We start from the raw sequence: 23,376 nt of genomic DNA, 5'->3' as shown, positions 1-23,376 counted from the left end.
TATAGTTAGGGATGATTATTCATTCGGTTCGATTTAAAATCAAATCGAATTGAATAAATTAAATTTAAAATTTAAAATTTAAATTTTTTTACTATTTATTTTTACTATTTAAAATTTAATTAAAATATTTTAATCTTAATATGATTTAATTTCTCTATATCATTGAAAATAATATATTATTATCACTAATCGGTTTGATTCAATTTTTTTAATTTTTTTATTAAAATCAAATCGAGCTAAAATAATTAAAATTTTTAAAATTAAAAATCAAATCGAATTAAATTGAATAAAAAATAAAACTAAAATTTTAAATTAATTTAATTCAATCAATTTTTTTAATTTCAACTGAATATTACTCACTTTGTTCACTTCTATATATAATTAACATGTTAATATTGATTAGTTATTCATAAGATAGTCAAAGAGTTAACGTTTGAATGATATTTTTTAAATGATGTGTTTCTATCCGAATGAAAAGTTATTGATCCGAATCTAAATATTATCATCCATATGTCAAACATTGATTTAAATGATAAATATAAAATCAGATTTTATCACTGGAAATTACGAGCGACACGTATCTATAATTTGAGTGAACATAGTACCGAGCAATATCAGTTATATAGTCATGTAGATTAATTTTCAATTTCACAATTCATACTTGAATTAAATATATTAGCCCTTGAATTCATAATTGATGGTGAACAAATGTAAATACAGTTTATTTATTTACTAATTAGTTAATATATTAATTTTAAAAAATATATTAAACATTCTAAATAATTTTAAAAATTTATTAATTAATTATTCGTTAACTTCAGCTATTAAATATTATAAAAAAATAAAATAATTTTTTATAAAAAAATTAATTAATAATTATTTTATAAGATTGAAAAATTAATTAATGAGACTCTGTCAATTGTGGCCCGGCACTGAGAATCAATCAATTTTTCTGCTCCTGAAGGAAGTTTCACCAAACAGTACTTTGATGTTGGCTCTTTCAAGATCTTGGCACTTGTCCCGCAATGAAGTATCAGCTGCATATGTCATAATTAATTTTTTTTAAAACAATTAAAAATAGAAAAAGACTGGAGAGAGAGGAACAATACGTTCATATTTTTTGGAAGAAAGCATCTAAAGGAAATGAAAATCAAGATTTCTAGCTTACAGCAAACTTATTTTAAACAATAAATTGCACTACTCACTTGTTATCATCTCAACATTCAATCAAGAGGGAAAATAAAAAAAATAAAAAAAATAAAAAGTTGCTAAATTTCTTCATTCCTTTCAAACAAATTATACTGCTTTCAATCCTAGCATATATGTTAACTTTATCAAGTTTGGTTCACATGTTTTGATTTTGGTTCACTTGTATAAAATGAAAAAATGTACCAAGTTTGGTTCACATGTTTTGATTTTGGTTCACTTGTATCACATGAAAAGATGTACTTGTCTTGGTGTGACACTGAGATTGATTTCAAAAATGTCACCAATTGGTAACATTTTGCAAAATACAAATTTTGGAAGACAGTTTAGAGAACTTTATAAGAGGAAGCATTTTGAGAAAAGCATTGCATCATAGCTTTTATGGTTCTTGTTGGAGAAGTGAGAATTCCACATCAATAAAAGAAAAAAGGAAGAGTTAATAAAGTGAAGTAAGCCCAATCCAAATTGCCTAAATGCATTTTGAAGATAGCTACCACATCAAGTTCAATTAAACCCCCATTATGAGATCTAACACTCTCACCACATGCAGACTTGGACCAAACCTGTCATCAAATTCCAATAGTGATATCGGAGCCCAATTGAAACAGCTGGGCCCGAACTGACACAAAAAACTTTTGGGCCCACTTTCCACTTGGCCCAAAATGGTTAACCCAAGTTATTTAGTAGTTTCGTGCTAGCTATTATATACAATTCCAATTTCCAATCCTCTGCCGATGTGGGACGGATTTGCGCCGCAAATCCGCAAGCAGACAGCTTAAGCAGCTGACCATTACACTCGGTCCCGCTAAATTTGCGACGTCCTCGTCGCAACTGAAACGATTACAATTGCTAACAAGGACCGGACCCTTGGGTATTGTGCTTCGCTAATACCTCGGGCGGCTCCACCTCGTCTCTCACGGGTAGCCCTTTCCTCGCAGGCCCACTAGCTCCGCACAATTTGTCTGACCCAGGGTGGCTATGATACCAATTGAAATAGGCGGGCCCGAACTGGCCCAAATAACTTTTGGGCCCACTTTCCACTTGGCCCAAAATGGTTAACCCAAGTTATTTAGTAGTTTCGTGCTAGCTATTATATACAATTCCAATTTCTCATCCTCTGCCGATGTGGGACGTATTTGCACCGCAAATACCGTTACAACAATAGCCTCACGACTTATCATGGTCCTCTAGAGTGGGTCGAAGGACTCCCAAGTATCCTGACTAAGTCACTACCCACGTGAACAGTGGCATGCAATGTGGCCACCTCCTTAAAATTTGTTTTCCATTTCTGTTATTATTTCTGTTTCATTTTCTGTTACTGTAAGTAGTGGCCCATTATCTAAGTAGTGTCCATCATCTAGCCACTCCTTAAGATAGTGCCTAGAAGACAAGATCAAGTAGTGTTGCATTCGTATTTAAATACTAGTATATTGAATGGAAGGGGAGCTCAAATTTAATCCAACAACCTTGGTATATTCTCACCTTAAGAAGAATACTTCTAAACCCAAAAAACTCTAAGAGGCTTTGACTAGGACCTAACATTGGTATCAGAACCACGACAACCAATAAATAACGAATTGAGAATTTATAGACAACTCTCAATGGCCTCCTAACAAACCTTGTTTGAATTGAGGAAGGAGTAGCTGACAAACTGCACCAATTGGAAATAACTATTTCGAAACTCTCTAAATCTTTTGTTTCTCATCCTATCTAACTCAACCTATAACCTTCGATCCAGCACTCTAAATTTTCATCTCACTTGACAGGAGAGTCGTCACAGAATTTGTGTGAAGGTGCTAGGCCTCCATTTTCCTCTAAATTGGCAAAGCTGGAATTTCCACGCTTTGCATGTGGGGACCCGACAAAATGGTTTACGAAAGTGGAACCATTCACGCAAAAGGTCCCATTAGCTTCTTTTCATTTGGAAGGTAAAGCTAACCAATGGTGGCAGTGGTTGCACCGGACATGCAAGGAAGGGCAACAAGAAGTCACTTGGGAATCCTTTTGTGAAGAATTATGGGCATGGTTTGGACCCACTGATTGTGAGGACTTCAATGAAACTCTTTCCAATATTCCACAGCTTGGGTCCTTCCGAGAATATCAATATGAGTTTGAGAAGCTGGGAAATCGAGTGCAGGGCTGGTCTCAAAAAGCACTCGTAAGAACCTTCATGGGTGGACTCAAACTAGAAATAGCAGATGAAATACGAATGTTCAAGCCTAAAACGTTGAAAGAGGCAATCAGTCTTAACTCGAATGCGGGATGAACAGTTGCTCAGACAATTGAAATTTCGACTTCCACCTGAAGGACTTGTCATTCCCAAAGGACAACGATTCCATTCAAAAAATTATCGTGGGACGAAATGCAGAGGCAAAATTATCGTGGGACGAAATGCAGAGGCAACGGTCACAAGGACTTTGCTTTAATTGTGATGAAAAATTCTTGCCCGATCATCACTGCAAACAATCCCAGCTGCTTTTACTGTAGGGGTGCACAATCGTGGACGAGGAGTACGACCCGAAGGATCCCTTTCTCACCCCACCGGAAATTTCTCTGCATGCAATGGTAGGATGGACTTTTCCGAACACCATGAGAGTCATAGCAACAATTGGTTCCAAGGAGGTAATGGTCCTCATAAACAGCGGCTCTACACATTATCATTGAAAGAATGGCCAATGCTCTAAAATTACCTATGACTCCTACTGAATCCTTTGATGTCAAAATAGCCAATGGAAAAGTATTGCAATGTTGTGGCCAATTTGAGGATGTCAAAATCAATCTCCAAGATATCTCTCTCTCGATTTTTATACTTTACCACTTATTGGGCTGGATATAGTTTTGGGTGTACAATGGTTATCGTAACTACGAAATGTCATATATAATTGGTCTAACTTGACCACAGAATTCCGCTAGGAGCATACATTTTACAAGTTAAAGGGAATCAGTAATTTGCCTATTCAACCAGTGACTATGACCTCTCTTTCTAAGGAGGAGCGACAAGGCAACACTTTATTTGCACTCTGCTTGTCAATCACAACCACCCAACTGCCGTCCCAAATTCCGTCAGCTATGACTCAACACTTTGAACAATTTGAAGATCTGATCCAAGTTCCAACTCAGCTACCTCCTCACTGAGCCATTGAGCACCACATCATTTTGGAAGAAGGCACCGAGCCCATCAATGTATGGCCATATAGGTATGCCTACTTTTAAAAGTCCGAAATTGAAAAACAAGTTCATGACATATTGCAATTGGAGCTCACTCGACCCAGTACCGATCCATTTTCATCACCTGTTCTTTTAGTTAAAAAAATAAAAAAGATGGATCCTAGCGTTTTTGTAAAGATTATAGGGCTTTAAATGTTGTTACTATTAAAGATAGAATTCTGATTCCTACTGTTGATGATATGCTTGATGAACTTTATGGTGCTACATATTTTACTAAGTTGGACCTTTGAGTTGGATATCATCTTGTACGCATAAACCCTGATGATATTCATAAAACTGCTTTCCGAGCACATAATGTCATTGTGAATATTTAGTCATGCCATTTAGACTTTGTAATGCCCCTTCTGTAATCATGAATTCCATTTTTCATCCTTATTGCCCAAATCCATTTTCGTTTCTCGTTTTCTTCGATGACATTCTAATCTATAGCCCCAATTGGAATTTGCATCTTGAACATGTTAAACAGATTTTTGAAATTTTAAGGCATCTACAATTTTATGTGAAACTTTCAAAGTGTGCCTTTGGTTTACAAGAACTTGAGAATTTGGGTCATATTGTTACTTCTACCGGTGTTAAAGTTGATCAAAGCAAAATTGAGGTTATGATAAAATGGCCTAGGCCTACTAACATTTCAGATTTGCGTGGATTTTTAGGCTTTACAAGTTATTACTGCAAATTTGTGCGCAATTACGAATTGCTGGCTACGCCATTAACTAATCTCTTGAAGGACAGTTCCAATGGACGGAGGAGGCAGAAAAGGCATTCGAAAATCTAAAAAATGCTATGATCACCACCCCAACTCTGGGTACACCGAATTTCAATGAATCTTTCAACATCAAATGTGATGCCTCCGGTGATAGGATTGGAGCGGTGTTGACACAGCAAGAATGGCCTATAGTGTTCATGAGTAGAGCTTTGGGGGTTGCTAAGAAATCATGGTCTATATATGCTAAAGAAATGCTTGCAATTGTTCATGCCATTCATACATGGCATCCCTATTTACTTGGCAGAAAATTTTATATTCATACGGATTAACACAGTTTGAAGCATTTGTTAGAGCAGCGGATTGTGATACCGGAATAGCAGAAATGGTGGCCAAATTACTTGGGTATGATTATGACATTCATTACAAGCCTGGTCGAGAAAACACCAACACTGATGAATTGTCACAGGTCGTAGGCTGAATTCTAGTACAGTATCACTTATCATGCTTCCATATGAATGACATCCTTTCAAACACTCTACGGTCGGCCACCTCCTACCATCTCTATATATATTGAGGGCAATAGTCCAGTGCATGAAGTTGATAAACTCTTAACTTGCCGCGATACACTACTCTATCAGCTCAAGACTGCCCTTCATGCTGCTAACAACAGAATGAAACAACAAACTGACACCAAACATCGCATTCTTGAATTCAATGTCAGCAACCTGGTATTTCTAAAGTTACACCCATACCGACAGCATTCTGTTTTAAGACGAGCCTATCACAAATTGGCTAATAAATTCTATGGCCCTTTTCCCATCGAGGAGCGCATTGGTAAGGTTGTCTATTGCCTCACCCTTCCTCCAAGCTCTCGCATTCACTTGGTCTTTCATGTCACACTTTTGAAAAAGCAAATCAGCCCTCACGGGTCCACCAGCTCAACACTTCCTCCGATGACAAATACCACGATTCCTGACATTGTTTTGGACTATCATTGGATTAAGCGGGGCTCCAAATTTATCGAACAAGCATTAATGCAGTGGCATAAACTATCACTAGAAGATGCAACGTGGGAAGACACAACCTTGTTGTGGACACAGTTTCCAGATTTTCACCTTGAGGACAAGGTGGCTTGTCACAAGGACGAGCAATAATAAGCCACATCGGTCCTCTAGAGTGGGTCAAAGGAATCCCAAGTATTATGACAAAGCCACCACCCACGGGAATAGTGGCATGCAACGTGGCCACCAAGCTCTCCTTAAAATTTGCTTTCCATTTCTGTTATTATTTCTGAATGGTGGATCATACGCTACACTTTGAATAACCAATGTGAGAAATTAACTACCGGTTAATGGTAAAAATTCAAGTCTGGTGTTTAACTAACCTGACTTAAAGTCAAATTTGGAAATTGTTACCGGAGCAGTTCAACTACGCCTGTCCTATGCGAAGCAACGCTGCAGTCTACAACATCTAGAGAGCTCAAATCATAGTCGTCTAATAACCTAGGATCCTTAGTCATCAGTACCACTGCCAGTGCAGTCTGTGCTACGTGAGTGATCTTACACTCCTTAATTACAGTCAACATTATCTTCATATCAAATTTGCCCAAGGGCATTTTGGAGAAGGCTACCATATCAAGCTTAATTAAGCCCCATTCTGGACCCAACACTCTCACCACATGTAGACTTAGACTAGGCCCATCATCAAATTCCAACTGTTACAGAGGGCCTACTCAAATTAGTAGTCATGTCTATATTGTCATCATATTTGGAAGATACTATCGAAACAAAATCTAATTTATTAAACAAATTGACAAAGTTTGAAGGAATAGAATACAATAGAGAAAACAATGCCAAGTTAAGATTTTACTAACTACTAGCTCATTAAGGACACGTAAAAGGTAACAAGCTTCAAAATTTCCCTTTCCCATTATTTTCTCCTAGTTTTCCAGCAAAGAACAGCAAATAAATTTGACACAACCTTTCTAAATGAAAGAAGCTAGTGAATATCTGGTAAAGCCTATACTGTAACAGGGAATAATGGAATACAATACTCATTTATGACTCTTGCTCACTATACTTATCACATGTATAGTTAACCAACACACTCGTGTTACTGATCTTTCCTGCTGTCTTCATGTGTTATCTCTGTTTCCACTACTGTGAAATGAGAAACTCACCAAACCAAAACCCTTATCTTGAGTACAATTACCACAGCAAAAATAAAAATGATCTCGGGTTTCCCTTCTTGACAAACACAATCTCCGTATAATTCAAAAATTAGTAAGAAAATCTTACAGCAATTCTAAGCTGAAATTAAAACAGGGTTAAACAAAGTAAGCATACCAGTCTTGACAAACACAATTTCCGTATAATTAGAAAATTAGTAAGAAAATTCTAAGCTGAAATTAAAACAGGGTCAAACAAAGTAAGCATACCAGCAAAGAAACCACGGAAAGCATTGTTGACAGAGGGGAAAGACGCAGGTTGCAAAAGCCTGTTCAAGTGAGGTGATACAGCTGCACGAGCTCTCCATAGAGCCATTGGGTTTCTATCTGGTGAGTCTGGAATATCTCTGACTGAGGGTTTTAGTTCTCTGCAAATGGTAATACAGCCAAACAAATTTAGTGGTTTATATTTAACCAATTAGTGTAAGCTTAACTTCCTTCAGACATGCAAGTATGCAGTGTAAATAGATTTCATTAGAATTGAAAGAGAAATTCAATTAGCAAAATGAACCAAAAGCCAACAAGAACAGCCACTACAAACTCTTCAGGCAGATTTTCATTTTCTTGAGCAAGCAAGCACGATGTGGTCGAGTACACTTCAATCAAAAGCAATGTTGAAATACGGAAATTCCATATCCTCCCTCAAGATTAATTAAAACAAAAGGCACATATCCACTGAATCAACATATGAGAAACATCGGGAAATTAAAATTAATTGAAAAGAAAAAAAATAGAATCAAGTGATATACCAGACAGAGAGAGGCAAAACTGCAATTGGGTCAATAGATGTGAGAGGCTGAATGAGTGTGGCTGTGTGGGTGCTAGGAAGAGCTGAGGGGGTTACTGGTGAGACGAGCAAGAAAGTGATGACATAGGTAGGATACTAATGAATTTTAAACTGTGCAACCCTAAACCCACTTAATATACTTACTACCTGAACCCAATTAAGCAATTACAATAATCTTTTACAAATACCTGTCTAAAAATAATTACTACTCTCCACATAATATTCAGACCCACTTAATTCTTTTTCTGTTTCATTAAAGAAAGTTTAAAGGGATTGTTAGCTGAAACCAAATACTAAAATATTTTAAAATTCTCTAGAAGTAAGAAATTCAAGATTACTAAAACAACAAAATAAATTAATTGTAATTGCAATCTCACACACTACTTCATGGAACAAAGCATAAAAGGAGTTCATAACAAATCATTCACCATCATTGTTAGTTATATCATTTATCAAAAAAGATAACAAATCTTAAAGTTATATATGCATAAGAATGCTTTGAGAAAACAAAATCACAAAAATTTAATCACTAAAATTTCAAAGGTAATCTCCTAAATCAAGGACCTGAACCACTTTGAAACAGTCACTTCATAACCAACTTTGGACCAAAAACACCAAAACCTAACTGTGGATCAACCTCCCATTCCTTGCACCCTGCCAAAGATAACTTGACATGTGAAACTCAAAATCCCAAATCAAAATGAAACAGGAAGCTAACAAAAGAGCACAAGTACAACTCATCTTTCCAAGATGAAACAAGAGCAGACTCACTATAAAAATACAAAGAAAAATTAAAAGAAAATCATATTAATTCTCATTACTTGTAAAAAATTGCTCTTGCAGCTTCAACAGCCAAGATCTAAATAACCAAATTGTTTCGTCAGAATTGGAAGTTCTCCTGTACAGTTGGAAACGAAGTCGCATATCATCTTAAGATATAACAAAGCCTAACTCCATAAACTAAACATCCTAACCCATAATAAAAAAGAGGCGCGTAACGTGAAATTACAGTGATAGCACACACAAACTTATGCAACTCGGCATCAAATGCAAACAAAACAAAAGAATATATTAAACATCGACCATGTGAAAAAGAAATATACACAGAATTAGCGCCAATGAGAAAATATGAGATAACAAGATGAGAGTATAACATCAGAAGAATCTTCTCAAGAGACTAACTACTAGAATTTTGTAGAAACACCATAAATAAGATGGAAAAAATGAATAAAATTAACAAAGTAAAATTAATATCAACCAAGAAAAATCGGCAGGAAAAGGGAGAAATTTGAACAGAAAAGCTTACCTCACACCAAATAGTATAGAACGATAGCTTCAGTGAATCGGTCTAATTGCAGAGCTGGGAGTACCAAAGAGAGCGTGAAATTGATTAGGGATTCAGTCACTCGAACACCCTTGTATGATCCGAAACGACAAAGGTTTCTTTTTCCTCGAACACAAGTTACACAACAAAGGAAAAAAAAAAACTTTTCATTTTTGGATGGTAATGTTATTAATAGATTAATATGTTTATTTTTAAAATTAAATATTTAAATTTCTATATGTTATTTCCGTTTAAATTCAACTTCGTTTTATTTTAAAATCTATTAAGTTAAAAATAAAAATAAAAAATATTTTAAATTTTAAAAATACTATAGATAAAAAGATTTATCATTTTCATTTCTTCTGCCTACTTTGTTCAGAAATCTAAAAACGTCATTAATCACCTTATCAAGAACTCAATTCTTGAAGCATTCCTTCCCTCTTATATATTTGGAAAACCTTCTGAGTCAGCTTTCCTTTACACATAAGAAAAAATAGATATACTCCTATCAATCCAAAGAAATTGAAGGTGCGGCTAAAGGGCTCACAGAAAAAACCATCGATGGTTGAAAATAAATATTATAAATTCTTGATCTGTTGCATAAAGTAACTTGACTTTTGCTATTTTAATTTACTTCTTCGTTTAGCAATCATAGTTAATAATTTTAGTTTTGAAATATTTGAAAAATTAATATTTTAATAATAATTTATTTTATAGATGACTTACACCAAATTTATATCATGTAATTTATGGCTTTTTTTTTTTACCAAAAATCCGGCAGAGTTTTCTCTGAAATATGGACTTAATTTCACCCGCGAATAGTAACGTTACACTTCTATAAACTTCAACCTTAACCCCCAAACTTCTTTAACTTCAAAATAATTTCAATCCATATCAAACACTTCAAAAACCATCTTACTAATCTCAACACAAAAACTTATACTAGTAACCCATATTTATACCAAAATTAAAATATTCAAATATATCTAATTCAAACTATATATAACTTTATCTCTAAAACTTTATGTACATGCCATATTTCCAAAAGTAACTTTATATAAAGAAATTTACAAAATATACCCAAAGATAGTAATAATGTAACTCTGATTGGGTTGATGCAGATCTTGATCTACTGTTCCTTGGATCTACAACCTGCGCGAGGAAAAATACATTCCTACGCGCTAAGCAAATTGCTTAGTGGTGCTCAACTTCTTTTATATTTAAAAAAATAAATCATTTAAATCAAATTTCATTTATCAACAATAAATCAAACAAATAACAATAAAGTATATAGCAAACAATTTGAAACAATTCTAAATCATACTATTATTTCACATATATACAAATTTTAATTTCATAGTCTTTTTCTTTTTTTTTCATGTAAAAAAAATTTGTTTTCTCTTAATACTTTTATTTATTTATTATTTTTCTTTTGTCCCCTATAAATTTAAATGGTACTGTTAAGTCAGATAAGGAAACTGTATCTGTAGGGCACAAAGTGCCAAATAACTGTATGGCTCAAAAGGAGTCTATAACTGTAGAGTACCTCATTGTATCCCAAAAATCAGTGTAACTATAGTGCAGTATTGCAATATCTGTATATGGCATGCCACACCCTTAAACTAACTCACAATTCCCACCAAACTTACTAGGGCCAACTTTAAATAATTTATACATTTAAATATGGGAACAAAAACTTTCCATACAGTGTAATTTTTAATTACTCAAACTATAATACTTTATCATATTACAACTCTGCCTTTAAACATTGTCATATCATGTAAATCTATTAATTTAATTCAACTACATAAATTACAAATTCATAATTTAATCCTTAATTAATTAACTATTGTTATTTTTATTATTATTATTTTTCTAATCTAATTTTTTTCCTATTTATCACGGTATATCATATCTCATTTTTCTTTTTCTTTTAATTTTTACCTACTCCATCTGCCTTTTGGCTGAATTATCAAGGTAATGGCCATCACTAATATTTAATGACAAAGAACAGCCATTGTCGTTTAATAAAGATTCTAATGGCGCCGTCACCAGTGCAACTCAAGATTTGCCTTTAAAAAATGAAAGTAACAATAATGCCCTCTAAAAGCCTGTAAATAACAGCCATTATATAACATAATGACTATTTAGTTAAAAGCATATTTTCAATATAGTTCAAAAGTACTATTCACAAATAAGTACATAGCACAAAGCAGAGGGGTCTATTGAAAGATATGAAGGTCGGTTGGTACAAAGTGGTCCACTCAAACCTATAGTTTCGACTACCAAGAGACATTTGCAGCACTACAAAGATGAGCTCCATTTTTTAAAATCAGTTGGTTGATATTTTCACTAAGAGAATTTGTAGCAAACATTTCCAAGGTTTGGTTTGCAAGATGGATGTACAAGATATCTGTGCACCATCTTGAGAGGGAGAGTTGATAATATTCTTCCCTTTAGTTTATTGAACAGTCCTAATTAGGGTTCCTAATTAAGGTTGCAATTAACGTTGTAAAATAAGCAGTTATATTTTTGTATACTCAAATTTATGCACCATCTTGAGAGGGAGAGTTGATAATATTCTTCCTTTTAATTTATTGAATACTCCTAATTAGGCTAGGGTTCCTAATTAAGGTTGCAATTAATATTGTAAAATGAGCAGTTAAATTTTTGTATACTCAAATTTCCTAGTTTAGAATTATTGTATAAATAGGTTTCATTGTAAAGTTCAGAACTACTATGATAAGAACTATTCAATTTGATCTCATCTTCTCTGTCAAAAACGTGTAATATGAAGATGACAACTGAATATAGAACTAACCACTCAAAGCAGAGTCTTGGGCTTTCGAGTGGTTATATTGTCAGTGACCAGCCTAAAACCTTGATGAGCATCAACAATCTCCACGATGGTCATGGCACCAAGCAGGAAAAACACGACCTCACTTACTTCTGCAGAAGCATGTGTCAACTCCGAAACAGCTATATCAGTCGAAGGTGCCTGCTCAAGAAAGTGATAGCTAAATATTACAGTGTAATAGACAATACCTGGAACTTATGGTTGTTTTCATGAAACATAAAAAGGGACCCATTTTTGCATGATAGTTATGGTGGGAGACTTTGGACTTATACTGGCAGGGTCAAATTTATTTGTTTGCATACTTACAAGTATTGATAATTGATATTTGAAACACAACAATGTGGAATTCTATAGTTCACGGTTCAGTTATCAGGAAGCCATTATAAACCATGCTGCCAAAAAATTTTGCTTCCATGCACCAGTCTATCAGTTTATGGCATCCCAATTCAGAATCCACTACAGCCTAATTGTGGAAATTATTTCACCAAGGGAGTTCTAGCTACATGATGATCCAAAATTTCTTCAAAGAAAAGAAGGTAAATATACCCAAACATCCACCCACACAAATGAAGGATATCATTTATGAAGTTGTTCTATTTTATAGATCAATCAGTAACGAAGTTTAGTTACCAATCCGGTATGCTGCTGTAAAAGGACAACCACACATGGGCAACATAAGTTACACATAACAGAAGCCTTTTATTGAAATTTAGCCAGCAGCAGGATGAGATAGGGCTATAACAAATTTAAGGAAATCACAGAGAGACATCTCAGTTCAATTATGTCTATTTTATAGCTTCTATGAACAAGTAAAAATGATACATCAGGCACTCATGCAAGTGGCCAGAAGATGAATGGGAAACATACACTTTAATCTAAACTAAATGTCACCGGTAATTCTTTGAGAAAAAAAATGTCACTGGTAATAATTAAGCAGTAATTATGACTTTTACCCCAATGCTTCGAACTACCCATAAGCTCACAGCCATCAATATCCTACTCCACTTTTATTGAAAGCTAGAGACTCTTCAAAAATGATGGCAGCATATCCAATTCCAAAGAGTAATGCCATAGCAAGATCCTGTCTGAGAAAATTTCATCAAATTAACCATTAAATATCATTTCATGTTTACTGCATATTTAAGCATTTGTTAATAATTAATACATCAAATTATAAGATTTTTCCACACGAGAGAGTTAACCTGATTGGCTGCAACCCAAGAATGGTTAATCGCTGGAGCCCCAGTTGCAGCTGCTGCGAATACTGCAAGAGCTTTTAGCAAATCAGTCTTTGGCTGGTACGTGGCTGCAAAATCTTGTGAACTTGTTTCGTCAAGTGAACATAAAGGATCACATGACCCAGCTTCTGTTGTCAGCTCCTGATTTTATATATATGCTAACCGTTAACATGAACTGCTACCAGAAAAAGGCAGATAAAGGAGGAATAAATGTGTAATGAATGATTGAATGGGTCTCACATATCAATAAATTAGTCCTATACAAGCAGCTAGAACTTCAGATAATAACCAATATGCATTCTGCAATGCAAACACGGTAACTCTGCAGACATAAGAGAAACCACCTCGTATCCATTTCAACATTTAAGAGAAGTAATAAAAAAGGCGTGACAAGAACATTTCCACATACACATCACACACAAACAACAAAGAGTATTTCAGAAAATGAAATGTCAAATCTCAATAGAGGAATCCAAAAATATGGTTTCCGTTCAATTTGAAAAATACATGTGAAAATCAAGTAATCCCTTTCACCAACCACTGAACAAGGAAATGGGTACCCCTAAAAATGATGCTTTAGCGACAATAAATTATTGAAACAAACCTGAAGCTGTTTTGCACTACTGGGCTGTTGAGCTTGTCCCTGAGTTGAAGAAGAAGAATACCCTCTAGCCTTATCTTCAGCTCTTGCAAGAAGACCACTGCCAAGCAATCTTGAACCTAATCTAAGTGGAGATAAAGCCAAACAAAACTAAGAATGAAGTGAAGACAGATTAAGGGAAGAAGGAAAGCGCACGGATTGTTTCTTAAATTGGTTGGTTGGAGATGATATAGCCCAAATGAGAAGGAAGCCATTGCAGGTGAGGTTTTAGAGGAGAAAGAAAGAGATTTCTTTTTTCTTTGTTAGTGTAGTGGTTTTGTTGGTTTGCTCGCCAGTTGCATGGAGGAGAGAGATTGGGCAGTTCTCCGAGGATAATGGGGAAATGGCTATCACCAGGGGACATACGAGCTTGGAAGGAGCGGTTTTTGCCTGTCAATATTTCTGTCATTTTTTTTACCAGATTCCAATGATCCGTAGCCATCTGCATTTGTGCCTTAATAATATTTTTTTTAAAAACAAAATTTCCCAATTAACACTTTGTTTGGATAGAAATAGGAAGAGAAAGAAAATAATAATAAAAAAATGTCTTTATATTTGAACGAGTGAAAAATAAAAAAGAATAAAAAGAAAAATAAAATTTATTTGCCCTCATTTGTGAGAGTGTGATGAATGTAAAGAAAATAGGTAAAAGTATCAATTTGTTCTTATCATCACGGTGATTATAAAAATTGTTCTCCTATATCTTACCTAATTCAGTGATTTTTTTGTGACTTTATTTTTAGGGTAATTTACGATTTAGTCCCTGGGTATTACCATTATTAACAAGTCAGTCCCTGTATTTTCAGAAACCTATTAAAACGTCCTTATGTTTTCTCTCCATCAACGAAATAGTCCTTCTGTCTATTTTTGCCGTTAAAAATATAGTAAAAGACTAAATTACCCCCAATTATTTTTCTCCTCCTCCTCCTTCCTTTTCTTCTTCATCAATTCTTCTTCCTTTTGCTTCTTCTGCTTCTTCTCCTTTTTCTTCTTCTTCTTCTGTTTTTTCTCCTTCTTCTTATGCTTCTTCTCCTTTTTCTTCTTTTGCTTCTTTTTTTTCTTTTTCTTCTTTATCTTCTTCTTCTTCTTCTCATTCTTCTCCTTCTTCTTCTTCTTTTTCTTCTTTCTCTCCTTCTTCTTCTTCTTCTCCTTCTTCTTCTTCTTCTCCTTCTTTTTCTTTTTCTTCATTCTCTTCTTCTTCTTCTTCTTCTTCTTCTTTTTCGGAGGAGGAGGAGGAGGAGGAGGAGGAGGAGGAGGAGGAGGAGGAGGAGGAAAGAAAATATAGGGACTATTTTGTTGATAAAAAGAAACAATAAGGATGTTTTAATAGATCTGAGAAAAGATAGGGACTATTTCGTTGACAAAAAGAAACAATAAGGACGTTTTAATATATTCTAAAAATATAGGGAGAGTCGATTTCGTTGACAGAAAGAAACGATAAGGAGGGACTATTTCGTTGACTTAAATAAACGATAAGGATGTTTTAATAGATGTGAGAAAAGATAGGGACTATTTCATTGATGGAAAAAAATAATAAGGACGTTTTAATAGATATGAAAAAAGATAAAAATATTTTAATAGATTTTTAAAAATGTAAGGACTAACTTGTTAATAATTACAATATACAAGGACTAAATAAATGGTTTTATTTGAGGGTAAAATTGGATTTTAAAAATTTTCTCTCTCCTCCTTTATCTAATTTTAACGAAAAATAGGACGGAAGGACTATTTCGTTGACGGAAATAAAACATAAGGACATTTTAATAGGTTTCTAAAAATATAGGGACTGACTTATTAATAATGACAATATCCAGGGACTAAATCATAAATTACCCTTATTTTTATCTATAATCTTATAAATATAATTTTTTGTATGTTAATTATTTTAGTCATATTAAACTTATTACATTTCCAATAAGTAATATTTTAAATATATATATATAAAAATATTTTAATTATATAAAAAATAAAGATTACCATTAATACAATTATTATAATATTTTATATTTATATTTATAAATAATTTATTTAAATATATAAATTTTATAATTAATATATACTAAAAGAATAATATTATTTAAATAAAAAATAAGGTCTAATTAATTATCAGTCTGATAAAAAAAATTCTAAAATGAATCAGCCGCCTTTTCAAAGAGTTTACCAAATAGATAAAATAGCTCTTTCAAAATGTATTATCTAGGTGAAAAAGTTAAACTAAATATTCTCATTAACATTATATGCATATAGTTAGGGATAATTATTCATTCGGTTCGATTTAAAATCAAATCGAATTGAATAAATTAAAAATTATTTTTTTGTATGTTAGCTAATTCAGTGATTTTTTTGTGACTTTATGTTTATCTATAATCTTATAAATATAATTTTTTGTATGTTAATTATTTTAGTAATAATAAACTTATTAAATTTCCAATAAATAATTTATTCAAAGTGAAAATCTATTAATATGGCTTGAATTTACATATGCTAATTAAAGTCTTAACATTTATTATTTTTGGACCGCACCCGAAGGCTGCCTACGTACCTCCAATAGAGGATCAGGTCTACGTAGCTCTTAACAATAGATAATAACATAAAGTTTATACTAACATAATTAATTCCTACTAATAATCAACTACATTATCACATTATGCTATTCAGAAATAATTTTATTCATTTATTTAATAATCTATTGGAGGAATAAGAGTTATATCTAGAATTCAATAAATAACTAAGGAAACATAAATAATTATATTTTCATAGCTATACTTTACACAATATTATTTAGAAAGTGTTTAAAATCTAACTATGTCACCAATATAGATAACGACTAACTAGAGTAACTAATATCTCATTAATGAGATAAACTAACCTCTTAATCATACCTACCATCTCATAACTATCTAAACTAACCCCTTAATCATACCTACCATCTCATAACTATCACTTATTTTATGTGTGTATTCTTCTTGTATCTTCAATCCACTTTTACATAATGTTTAGATAATTAATCTTTCTCTAAAACCCTTCAATCTGATATTATGATAATTCAAATTTATTTCCCTCAAAGGTTATGACTATGTTTCGATATCAAGCAATCGTTATAGTAAAAAGTGAACAAGAAGATTGCTCACTCACATGTTCTAGCCTATTTCACCTACTCATGGCTCTCCTTTTTTTCATTTCTCTTATATCATAATATTTAAAAAATTCCTCTTTTTAATGATAAACAACACAAAAACAATTATGTTTTTTGAGTTCATTGTGGCTATCGTAGAATTTTCCTATACATTATTCCTAATGTCTCTAGTATTTTATTTTAAAAGGATATAAACCTTTATTAGAAGTCACTTCATAGCAATTAGAAACTTGTCATGATACAACTGCATCAGATATAAGGCATCTACCATATTCTAGCAGATTCTTAAAAGTGATGCACACAATTTCCACTCAATACTCCAATGTCCATAATGTAATCTGCAGCTTAGAATACACACATTTGTAGCATTGAATAGATTATTGCGATCACGACTTTAAACTATCACCTCTATCTTCTAACACATGTTGAACATCAAATTTGAAAACATTTAGCGATTCAATTCAAATTTGAAATGTAAGTGGGGGAGCATTTGCCGGTGGCTAACGTGACGTTCGTTCTGTATTTTTTTATAACTTAATGGTGGATCATACGCTACACATTGAATAACCAATGTGAGAAATTAACCACCGGTTAATGCTAAAAATCCAGGTCTGGTGTTTAACTAACCTGACTTAAAGTCAAATTTGGAAATTGTTGCCGAAATAGTTTAACTACGCTTTTCCTAAGCGAAGCAACTCTGCAGGCTACAACATCTAGAGAGCTCAAATCATAGTCGTCTAACAACCTTGGATCCTTAGTCATCAGCACCACCGCCGGTGCAGTCTGTGCTACGTGAGTGACCTTACTCTCCTGAATTACTGTCAACATTGTCTTCATATCAAATTTAACCATGGACACCACCACCGCTCCTATAGTTAAAGCTCTCAAGAAATAACACAAACCATAAACATGAAAATGAGGCAACGGAAGAAAGGAAGTTGCAGCTGCCATCCGGGTCGTGTAAACCTCATGACTTACAGCCACCATGCATGTGAAATTTCGATGAGTCAAAACAACTCCATTAACTCGATCAGTAGTCTGTGAGGATAGAGAATCATTGCAGGGTCCAATTGGTAAACCTTCCCTCCTTCCATTTCTCCACAGTGAGCTAGACTCATCATCAACGATTCAAACTCGAGAGAGTCGAGTACGATTTTTTGAGATTAGGAATTATATGAGCAGCATTCGACGTTACGAACACAATTACAGGTTTTAACAGCTGAATTTGGTGGAGAATCTCAGGTTTAAAGATAATTGATTTTTAAGGAGAGGTAACGACACCGAGAGAGAAATACAGAAATAAAAGATCGAAAGGTGAATAAAGTGAGGGGAAAGAACGAAGGCAATATCTCCTTCTATGAGGCCAAAATGGTGGTGAAGCAAGAAGGCTAATTTTTTGTGCGAAGGATGAAGTCGGGAAATTAAATTCGACAGCGAGTGACGGCGTCGATGAGAGCGTTTTAGGTTTTTCTACACCATATAAGAATTTTAACTTAACTAACCAAGGATTAATATCTCACCTTGGTTATCCAAGGTGTAGCGTAGAGTTCACCGTCAAGTAATAAAAAAATACAATATGGCCTGCTACCGACAGATGCTCCCCCACTTTCATTTCAAATTTTGAAAGAATCGCCAAATATTTTTAAAATCAAATTTATTGTGCCAGTAAATAAAATTATGGATTTTTTATACCATTATCCTTTTTTTCTTCAAGCAACAATTTCATTTAGTCTGCTAGTGAATGATGATTTGGGGTAGCTGCGACACTTTGTCTATGCCTTATAACTTCAAATGCCAACTTACGTTTTATATCTAGACTGTGACACTGCCTTTCAAGTGTTGTTTTATATCATAAATTGCACCTATTGGCATGCCAATTACCGTTTCTTTGACAAGCTTTCCAAGTTATTCATTTTAGGTACTTCTATATGCTTTTATCCCAAGTTATAGTCAAGTTTTGACAATATTAAGGGTCGAATTCACTCACGATCTCTTTACAAAAGTTGTTCTCCTATATCTTAGCTAATTCAGTTATTTCCTTTGTGGCTTTATTTTTATCTATAATCTTATAAATATAATTATTTATATATTAATTATTTTAGTCATATTAAACTTATAAAATTTCCAATAAGTAATTTATTCAACGTGAAAATCTATTAATATGCCTTGAATTTATATCACTACTATTTGCTAATTAAAATCTTAAAAATTATTATTTTTGGACCGCACCCGAAAGCTGCCTACGTATCTCCAATAGAGGATCGGGTCCACGTAGGTCTTAACAATATATAATAACAAAAAGTTTATACTAACATAATTAATTCTTGCTAACAATCAACCACATTACCACATTATATCTAGAATCCAGTAAATAACCAAGGAAACATAAATAATTATATTTTCATAGCTATATTTTGCACAATATTATTAAAAAACTAAATATCAATATTCAAAACATGTATATATATATATATATACACACAAATTTATATATAAACAAATATCAATACAACTCATCAATAATATTTACTTGTACCGATTAAAGCGTTTAAAATCTAACTACATCACCAATATAGATAACAACTAAACTTTTAATAAACAATAACTATCTAAACTAACCCATTAATCATACCTACCATCTTATAACTATAACTAATTTTTATGTGTGTATTCTTCTTGTATCTTCAATCCACTTTTACATAATGTTTAGATAATTAATCTTTCTTTAAAACTCTTCGATCTTGTATTATGATTATTCAATTTTATTTCCCTAGAAGGTTATGACTATGTTTCGATATCAAACAATCTTACACTAAAAAGTGAACAAGAAGATTGGTCACTGACATCATCTAGCCTATTTCACCTACTCATGGCTCTCCTTTTTTTCATTTATCTTGTATTATAATATATATAAAATTCCTCCTTTTAATTACAAACAACACAAAAAACAAATATATTTTTCGAGTACATTGTCGCTATCATAGAATTTTTCTATACCTTACTGCTGATGTCTCTAGTATTTTATTTTAAAAGGATATAAACTTTTATTAGAAGTCACTTCATAGTAATTAGAAACTTTTCATGATACAACTGCATCACATATAAGGCATCTACCATATCATAGCAGATTCTTAAAAGTGATGCACACAATTTCCAATCAATGCTCCAATGTCCATAATGTAATCTACAGCTTACAATACACACATTTGCAGCATTGAATAGATTATCGCAATCACGACTTTAGACTATCACCTCTATCTTCTAATACATGTTGAATGTCAAATAACATTCTTAGCCAACTTACAAAAACCTATAGTAGAGTTATATCCTGACCTTAACTTATAAGGTATATACATTTGCTGATACTTGTTCCTTCTCCTTAATACCTAGAACGGCCTAAACGTTAGCTCTAATACCACTAACTGCAACACTCCTATAAAGTTATTTAACTAACCGAAATGGAGATGTCACGTTTCGTGGTGCTTCTCTTATTTTTTCAATTAACTATTATCATGTATTTCATGATATTTTTTCCTACCGAAAATACTCTAGAGTCTCCTTTCTAAACTGGTTCTAATTCCATCTATGAATAATAAAATTTCACTTCAATCAACTCTCAACCTTTAACCCCCAAACATCATTCAATCACAAACACAATTTTCAACTCAGATAAACTCTTCTAATAATTATACCAAAATAAAACTCTTCTCATGCAATATTAATTACAACCCACATATCTATTATGTACATGCCATATTAGTACAATTTTCTATATGTCAAGTCTCAATAGTGAGAAAGGAATCGCGAATGAGTGTGTCTTGTTTAGTAATATTTTTTCGGAGCAATGGGATAAATATTCCAAATCTTTGAGGATTTTAAGTTTTAATCCAAAGGTTTTTTCCTGTCGAAAATTTGGCACCGTCTCCTCTATATATTGGTCCTCATTCCATCTGTGAATGATAAAATTTCAATTCAGTGAACTCTCAATCTTAACTTTCCTAAACTTCCTTCAACCACAATAACAATTTTCAAATCAAATCAACACTTCATAGATACCAAGTGTCAACAATAAGAAATGAATAATGGATTGAGTGACCACATTATTTATTAATATATTTTTGGATAATGGCATAAAAAATTTAAACCTTTAAAGATATTTTGCATTTTAATTAAAAAGATGTTACTTGCTACAATAACTTAGAATTTAAAAACATTTAGCGATTCAATTCAAATTTGAAATGTAAGTGGGAGAGCATTTGCCGGTGGCTAAAGTAACGTTCCATCTGTATTTTTTTATTACTTAACGGTGGATCATACGCTACACATTGAATAACCAATGTGAGAAATTAACTGCCAGTTAATGGTAAAAATCCAAGTTTGGTGTTTAACTATCCTGACTTAAAGTCAAATTTGGAAATTGTTGCCGGAACAATTCAACTATGCTTTTCCTAAGCGAAGCAACGCTATAGTCTCCAACATCTAGAGAGCTCAAATCATAGCCGTCTCACAACCTAGGATCCTTAGTCATCAGCACCACCGCCGGTGCAGTCTGTGCTACGTGAGTGACCTTTCGCTCCTAAATTACTGTCAACATTGTCTTCATATCAAATTTACCTATGGACACCACCGTCGCTCCCATAGTTAAAGCCCTCACGAAATAACATAAACCATAAACATGAAAATAAGGCAAAAGGAAGTTGCAGCTGCCATCCAGGTCGTGTATACCTCATGACTTACAGCCACTATACATGTGAAATTTCGATGAGTCAAAACCACTCCATCAACTCGACCAGTAGTCCGTGAGGATAGAGAATCATCGCAGGGTCCAATCGGTAAACCTTCCCTCGAGTACGATTGTTTTGAGATTAGGAATTATACGAGCAGCATTCGACGTTACGAACACAATTGCAGGTATTGACAGCTGAATTTGGTGGAGAATCTCATGTTTAAAGATAATTGATTCTTAAGGAGACCTAACGACACCGAGAGAGAAGATACAGAAATAAAGAATCGAAAGGTGAATAGAGTTAGGAGAAAGAACAAAGGCAATATCTACTTTTCTGAAGCCAAATTGGTGGTGAAGCGAGAAGTCTAATTTTTTGTGCGAAGGACGAAGTCGGGAAAATAAATTCGACAGAGAGTGACGGCATCAAAGAGAGCGTTTTATGTTTTTCTACACCAATTAAGAATTTTAACTTAACTAACCAAGGATTAATATCTCACCTTAGTTATCCAAGGTGTAGCGTAGAGTCCACCGTCAAGTAATAAAAAAATACAATATGGCCTGCTAGCGATAGATGCTCCCCCACTTTCAATTCAAATTTGGAAAGAATCGCCAAATATTTTTAAATCTTAATTCATTGTGCCAAGAAATAAAATTTTGGATTTTTTATGCCATTATCCTTTTTTCTTCAAGCAACAATTTAATTTAGTCTGCTAGTGAATGAGGATTTGGGGTAGCTGCGACACTTCGTCTATGCCTTATAACTTCTAATGGCAACTTACGTTTTATATCTAGACTGTGACACTGCCTTTCAAGTGTTGTTTTATATCATAAATTACACCTATTGGCATGCCAATTGCCGTTTTTTTGACAAGCTTTCCAAGTTATTCATTTTAGGTACTTCAGTATGCTCCTACTCTATGTTATAGTCAAGTTTTGGCAATATTAAGGGTCTAATTCACTCATGGTCTCTTTATGAAAATTGCTCTCCTATATCTTAGCTAATTCAGTGATTTCTTTTGTGGCTTTACTTTTATCTATAATCTTATAAATATTATTATTTGCATGCTAATTATTTTAGTCATACTAAACTTATTAAATTTTCATTAAGTAATTTATTCGACGTGAAAATCTATTAATATGGCTTGAATATACATCACTGCTATTTGCTAATTAAAGTCTTAACATTTATTATCTTTGAACCGCACCCGAAGGCTGCCTACGTACCTCCAATAGAGGATCAGGTCTACGTAGCTCTTAACAATAGATAATAACATAAAGTTTATATTAACATAATTTATTCT

General features: G+C 33.3%; 1 protein-coding gene and 1 pseudogene across 1 annotated transcript; one reads left to right on the top strand and one right to left on the bottom strand.

Moving 5' to 3' along the window:
- Positions 1–834: 834 nt before the first annotated feature.
- Positions 835–23,376, bottom strand: part of LOC110617381 — a 180,563-nt pseudogene continuing 158,021 nt past the window's right edge.
- Positions 1,484–3,472, top strand: LOC122723455. The gene is made up of 2 exons (XM_043955598.1): positions 1,484–1,496; positions 2,973–3,472. Exons 1-2 carry the CDS (start codon positions 1,484–1,486, stop codon positions 3,470–3,472), a joined length of 513 nt encoding a protein of 170 aa, XP_043811533.1.

The sequence above is a fragment of the Manihot esculenta genome, chromosome 4 (genome assembly GCF_001659605.2).
Source record: "Manihot esculenta cultivar AM560-2 chromosome 4, M.esculenta_v8, whole genome shotgun sequence".
NCBI lineage: Eukaryota > Viridiplantae > Streptophyta > Magnoliopsida > Malpighiales > Euphorbiaceae > Manihot > Manihot esculenta.
Note: the sequence above shows the minus strand (reverse complement) of the source record. Positions and strands in the feature narration are given on the sequence as shown.